Source organism: Pan paniscus, chromosome 1 (genome assembly GCF_029289425.2).
Source record: "Pan paniscus chromosome 1, NHGRI_mPanPan1-v2.0_pri, whole genome shotgun sequence".
In the NCBI taxonomy this organism is placed as follows: domain Eukaryota; kingdom Metazoa; phylum Chordata; class Mammalia; order Primates; family Hominidae; genus Pan; species Pan paniscus.
The window spans coordinates 13,035,217-13,042,419 of NC_073249.2; the positions used below are offsets into that span (position 1 = coordinate 13,035,217).

At 51.1% G+C, this 7,203-nt stretch overlaps 1 protein-coding gene across 1 annotated transcript in view; it reads right to left on the minus strand.

Moving 5' to 3' along the window:
* GPR137B (G protein-coupled receptor 137B) overlaps positions 1-1,700 on the minus strand; it is a 66,309-nt gene extending 64,609 nt beyond the window's left edge. The window contains exon 1 of the mRNA XM_034949431.3: positions 1,125-1,700. Coding sequence (XP_034805322.1) covers positions 1,125-1,538 — 414 coding nt within the window. The 5' untranslated portion in view covers positions 1,539-1,700. The remainder of the gene's footprint in view (positions 1-1,124) is intronic.
* Between the last annotated feature and the right edge of the window lie 5,503 nt (positions 1,701-7,203).

The window sequence follows — 7,203 nt, forward strand, 5'->3', positions numbered from 1 at the left end:
TGACAGGCATGCGCCACCGCATACGGCCTCTTTCTTTTTTTAAATAAGTGACTTTTTCTCAAAAAAAAAAAAAAAAGACACTTAAAAGGAATGAGATGCCTGCTTGCACAGGGTCTCTGCCCATCCGACAGTTCTGAAATTACCCTCACCAGGTGACACCGTTGACGCCTTCCCCTTCGGCAGAGTCCTAGTGAAAATGGACATCTTAGTGCTTGGAAAGCTAATGGGAATCAGATGATGATGACGATGATGACGGCGGCACCGCGTTATTAAACCTTTGTGCAACGCTATACAAAGTATTTGCAAAGTGCTCAACAATTACCGCACTTTCATTAAGTCAACCATCAGCAGTAAAGCAGCAGCCAAGTTAATTCACATACTCTCCCATTAGCTTATTTAATAATATGCCCCATAAAGTGATTTTTGTGTGGCTGTAAAAGAGCCCCAGTCAACTTTTATGGCCTTTTCTTGGGGCCTCTCAGATGAGCTCAGACAGTAAGTCTGATGAGCGGCAGCAGCTCGGAGCTGGGTGTTACCCTAGCCTGCTGTTTAGCAATCCGGTGGAATGAGTTAGTAAGCCGCAGTTCTGTAGAGCTCCTAAGCCGGTGGTTCAAAACATCTCATCAAAACCAACACGGTCTCACCCTGCCAACGCTCAAAACAGCAGTGTCAGGCCCAAATCTGGAGGCCAACGTGCAGAAGACCTTTCCAGGCCGGGAGTTAGGTGCCTGGGGAGGCAGGGCAAATTCTAGAGTTCAGGCCTCCCTTGGGGGCACACCTTCCATCCGTACTAACTGGCGTGGGCAGGCGCTGCTGCTTCGCGCTGCGCACGGAGAAGCGCCCCGAATCCACCGCACGATGCGGAGCCAGGGGCAGCGAGTGAGCGGCGGCCCCCAGCCCTCCCCTTCCTTCTCCTCGCCCCTTTTGGGAATGGCAGGGGGTTTCCTATGACAAACGCCCGCAATCAGGACAGGGTTCGGACGACCCCAGAGCCGGCGCCTTCTCCCTACACTCTCAGCCCTAGGGCCGGACCCGCCCCCGCGGCTGCCATCGCCCCTGCCTCGGGCGCCCCGCGGGGACCACCCCGCCAGGTGAGCGCCTCCAGGAGCCTCTCTGAAACTCACCTGCGTGAAGTACAAGTTCATCAGCGTGAGGGTGAAAAACTGCAGGCACACAGGGAAGCAGTAGAGCAGCCAGAAGACGAAGGGGCTGAGCGAATTGGCCGCCACGAAGTCTTTGAAGTAGAAGGAGAAGAGGACGGTCCGCAGGGAGGCCCAGAAGAGGCAGAGAAAGAGGAAGACGCTCTGGTAGCTGAGCCGCTTGTGGCGGTAACGCAGCACCAGCCAGAGCTGCACGTAGATGAACACGAAGAGCAGCGCGTAGAACACGGTGTAGACGACGGTGAGGCCAAGCTTCACGTAGGGGGGCACGGCCGGGGTCAGCGTGGGCGGCAGCGAGTCGTTGCGGGCTGGGTCCCACGGCGGGGTCTCCATCGGGCCGGGGGCGCTGCCGCGCGGCCGGGGACGCTCGGGCCTCATCGGGGCTCACGGCCGCCGCCGCCCCCGCGGGGGTCTCCGCGCATCGCGCTCAGCCTGCAGCCCCGAGACTGGAGGAAAGAAAACAAGCCGCACTTCCTCCCCCGGCACCACATGATTCACTGGGACGGCCTTTGTCTGCGATTGGCAGCGCCGCGCCCGCCGCCCCCGCGCGCCGACCGGCCCCGCGCGCCCCCGCCCCGGCCCGCGCGCCCCGGCCCGCCCTCTCCCGGGCACCGCGCGCCTTCGCCCCGCGAACCCCGGCCCGCCCTATCCTCGCCACCGCGCGCTCCCGCAGTGCGCGCCCCCAGAGCCGCACGCCTCCTCCCGGCCCCCTCCCCATCCCCGGGGCCGCGCGCTCCCAGACTGCGGGCCCCCAGAGCCTCTTCCCCCCTTCCCGCCCCCTCCCCATCCCAGGGGCCGCGCGCTACCCGTCCCCGGCCCCTTCCCCATCCCCGGGGCCGCGCGCTCCTGCACTGCGCGCCCCCAGAACCGCGCGCCTCCTCCCCGGTCCCGGCACCGCGCCGCGCGCCCCCAAAACTTCCCAGCCGCGCCCCGCGCCTCGGGGGATCGCACTGGTGGCCTCGCGCATTCTGCTGCTGATTGCTTGTTTTGCAGAAGTTAATTCCTTTATTTAAAAACAAATTTTTTTAAAAAACTTTACAAGTCCTTTCCGTCCCCCCCCTTTAAAAATAAAACTTTACGACTCTGTGGCTATGAACTGGCCGGCGTCTGGAATGATGTTTATTTCTAAATGCAGACATGCCAAAGACAGGGTTTGTATCTTTGAGGTCAAATTTGTATACTCAGTGAGGAAATAGACGGTGCCTGCGGCTGCTGCCTTCTCTCGGATGCAAGCTGGGCTGTTTTCTCCCGGAGAGTCTCACGCGCTCCCAGCGCCTCACCTCCCAGCGACGTAGCCGGTGCCGGGAGGCGCGCGGGCCGCGGGGCAGTGGATGGAGCCCACTGGGCTTCAGAGAGAAGTGGGGCAGCTGACGGCACACGGCCCCCCTTGTCCGATCCAACCCATGCCGAAGGAGGGTCTGTCCCCGCCACCCGAGAGCCCTTCTCTTTTGCTTTTGCTGAGCAGCTCGCTCCTCGAGGCTGTACAGCGACTTAGTCTTTGCCCCGGGGCACCACGCCACCCTTGTCTTGGGAGAGCTGGGGAGTGCTCTGGGAAAAGAGGGAAAGCCGGGCGCCCTCTGGAAACATTGCTGGGCAAGCGGTTCTGGTAAACAGAAGAAAGAAACTCGGATTTCCGAGGCTCCAGTAATTGTGATTTCTTTTCTTACTCCACTTCGTGCCTAATTGTGTGTTCTTTTTCCAAAAGACGGCCTGGCATATCCAGAATCCACCCTAGCTTTTGCTCAGAATTACTTAGTGGTTACAGCGCTCCCAGCGTATTCCAGGTGGTTCACTGGGGCCAAGTGTGCCTTTGGCGTGGAGCTCCTTTTCCAGTTTTTCTATCCTTTCCCTCTCTCCCTATCGCTATTTCAAGAGGAAATACGGAATTGGTCTCCACGCCTCTGATCTCGTTCCCCTCAATCCCCGTTCTGAACAGCGCAAGTGGAATGATGGAATGATCGCTCTGAAGAACACCTGGCCACTTTACTCCCGTGCTTAAATGCCCTTCCCTTGCTCCTCATAGTTCTGGGGATAGAGTCTAAACTCCTACCCTAGCTTACCTCCCTGCCTTATCTCTTCCAAGGTGTTAAGCAGTGTTAACACCTCCTGACTCCCCTAGACTAAGAAAATTCTGCCCTTTCCTCCAACCGCTGGTCCTTCCTAGCTATCCATGAGGGTGTAACTTCCTGCAGAGAGCCTCTCCAGAACTCTCCACCCACCATACTCTCAGAATTAGGCTAGGTGTTTCACCTGTGTGCTTCCCTAATATCCTTGCCTGATTGTTAGTTTCCCCCGCAACACACTTATTTATGTGTCCTTATGATAGAAACTAGCCTTGTTTACCAGTCTCTCCCCTGGCACATTGGAAAAGCATCCGTATACATTTTATTACACTGAAGGAATATTGTTTGTCAACAGAGGTCCAGACTCTGATATTTCTCCCTCCAGTGTGCATGGATTCTACCTCATGATCCAGGAGGGCTACTGGCTCTCCAGACATTGAGTCCACATCCCAGGCCAGCGTTAGGAGGAACAGGGGAAGACTAAAGAGCACTTGTTTTCTCCTGTTTCTGGAGCCTTCCCAGAAAGACCACATAATGCATCCACTTTTAGCTCATTGGTAGTACTTAATTACCCTAGTAAGCTGGCTACAAGAGATTGGGAAACGTAGTTTTAGTCCACGTGGCATTGTACACAGCTGAAAGCCATGGTTCTGTAATTATGGATGAAGGGGCGAATGGATTTAGGAAAAACTAGCATCTTTATCATGCCTTCAAAGCAGACAAAAAGAATGCCAGATGGCTACAACAGTTCGCCTCTTTGACTACCTAGTGTCAAATGTTTCTTATCATCTTTACAATTCTGAAAATACAATAAAGATGCTCCCACTTAATATCCCTTGTACAACTGAAAAACATTCCAAGCCAGGTGCTCACGCCTGTAATCCCAGAACTTTGGGAGGCCAAGGCAGGTGGATCACCTGAAGTCAGGAGTTCGAGACCAGCCTGGCCAACCAGGTGAAACCCTGTTTCTACTAAAAATACAAAAATTAGCCGGGTGTGGTGGCACATGCCTGTAATCCCAGCTACTAGGGAGGCTAAGGCACAAGAATCGCTGGAACCCATGAGGCAGAGGTTGCAGTGAGCTGAGATTACGCCACTGAGCTCCAGCCTGGGCCACAGAGTGAGACTCCATCAGGAAGGAAGGAAGGGAAGGAAGGGAAGGAAGGGAAGGAAGGAGGGAGGGAGGGGAAAAAAGGAAGGAAGGAGAAAGGAAGGAAGGAAGGAAGGAAGGAAGGAGAAAACAGAAAAACACATTCCTTCTTTCCCCCAAAAGGATCATCATTTTCTGTGTCCAGCTCCAAGCCCAGGAGCTCTGGGTGATAGCCATTCCTCCAATTCTGTCACCATCTCATCTCAACATTCTGTATCTTACGGACTAAATTATTAAGTTATCCATCACTAGTTTGTCCTATATAAAATAGTAGAAGAAAAAAATGTAAAGGAAAGGAGAATTCATTATTAGGTTGGCGCCAAAGTAATTGTGGCTTTTTGCAATTAAAAGTAATGACAAAAACCACAATTACTTTTGCATCAATTTATAAAATACATACATATGACACAGCAAGAAAAAAATATAAGTTAGAGTTGTTGTTTTTCTGACTGGTCATAAAGCTGTAATTGCTCTCCTTAATGGACGTTACAAAATTTCCCTTTCCCTTCATCAGGGATCTCAGCTAGTCAGGGGTAGCCCTGATTTCTGAGGAATCTAAGCTTGTTAATGTTTGCCACTGGACATGCCAGCAGCAAGAGGCACTACCATGATTGAATTCTGTCTATTCACCTTTTATTGCTCATCATATAACAGCAACTCTACTTCCTCTTAATAGTTACTATCATCACAGCCAACACCATCATACTATTTTTTACAATTCACCCACTGGCATGAGGAGTCTGAAATAGCCAGGGTCTCAACTTTTATTTCAATTAAACCACACTTGAATCTCCTGGGGTAGAAGAGTTCCTCCTTGGTTACTAAGACCTTCAAACTAGCCAAGCCTAGAGGCAAAGGAACGGGAAACAAAAAAATTTGCAAGTAAGTCATTGAGTGTTAGTGAAAGGTGCCATTCTCTTGGTTCCTGTAGCCATGTATCCTGACTGCAGGACAAATAGCACTATATGTCAGCTTTGGGTTCAGAAGAAATTCTATATATTATAGGACACCAATGCTACCTTTCTGTGCATTGTTGTCCTGCAGGCACAATAACTAAGCCTACAATTGGTCATTCCACCACCGGATAAGGCCAGCTGCTACTTGAGGGACAGAAATTAGCCTACCACGTTTCTTCTTTTAGTATAAAGTGAGGTCCTTGGTCAGAGCAATATTGTATAGGATACCATGATGATGAGCAATGCATTCAGAAAGTCCCGGGACAATAACGCAGGCACAGGGGGCAAAGAAAGTCAGTCCAAGTTCAGAAGCATTGTCTATTACAGCAAGGACAAATTGCTGATATCCTACGTGATTAAAGAGGTCTATATAATCTGCTTTCAGGTGGCTGTCTAGGACTTCCCCTGAGTTTGAAACCTCTTGAAAGGCTCAGAGTTGGCTGGCGATACTCATGAAAAGCCAGGTCAGCCTTGGTGGGGAAGTCCAGATTGTTACAAAATGGATCAGTCAGTCCCTGCCTGCATGGTCACTGTGTCCATGAACCCACTGAATAAGCAGTGGGTTAAGTGGGGACAGAAGATGTCTTCCATACCCAGGGCAGGTCAGCATGTCCACCTGAATGCCGAGAGCCTCCAGTAGAGCTGGGTGTTTTGGGGAACCTGACTTGGTGGCTTGATGGATCAAAATAACATGCAGCTCAAGACAGGCAGCTCAGACTCCATGGTCATCTGACTTCTTGATGAGACATTCAGTCTCTTCCACAGCCCAGGAGCAAGCCATCTCTTTTTCTCAAAAGAAAAATAGTTATTTGGCACATAAGGCATGTATGTGTTCCCAAACCCTTATAACTGACACTGTGATTCTCCTAACAGGGCTTGTCACAGGTAACGTACACCTCTCCAATCTGCCATTGACACTTTGAGCACCGTTAGATCCATGGAGTCATGGATGACAAAACAGATGGCATTGCAGCCTGAACCAAATGGAGCATCTCCTCTGCCTTGAGCCCCTTCTCAAAATTAGCTCCCTTTTGAGACACCCCATAAGTGGGTCAGAGAAGCCCACTAATGTGACAAATATTGCTTCCATAAATAGGACCTCAAAGCATTACGCTTCTGCTTCCTGTAGGAGGCGGTGTAAGCTGTAATATCTCATCCTTCATTTTGGAGGAGCTATCTCAACCTAGACTCCCTGAAATGCTTCCGTGAGGTCACAGGCCCCTGTAGACTCATGAGATTTACATGTTTCTTACATGCCTAGAATAACTGCCATCCCTGCCTTGTGGGTCCTCATAGCATGATGTCATTAATATAGTATCACTGTGATGTCCAAAAAACATTAAAATGATTAAGATTTCTGAAAACCAAATTGTGGCATGAAGCCAGAGTTGACCTAACCCTGAAGGAGATAGGAAAGTATCCTTACTAGATGAGACAAAGTGGCTTTTGGAGTTCTTCACTTATTGGGAATGAGAAAAAAACCATTTTCCTCCAGAGGCTGTGTGGGCTTGCTGTATTGAAGTCACCACCATATGAAGCTTATGATTACCTGTTTTATTTTCCAAGACTCCTCCATCTGTGTACCAACTGAAGAGTTAGATGAAAAAGTGATGGGAATTTACCGCTTCTTTTTTTTTTTTTTGAGATGGAGTCTCGCTCTGTTGCCCAGGCTGGCATGCAATGGCGCGATCTCGGCTCACTGCAACCTCTGCCTCCCGGGTTCAAGCAATTCTCCTACCTCAGCCTCCCGAGTAGCTGGGATTACAGGCGCCCACCACCACGCCTGGCTAATTTTTTTGTATTTTTAGTAGAGACGGGGTTTCACCATGTTGGCCAGGCTGGTCTTGAACTCCTGACCTCAGCTGGTCTGCCTG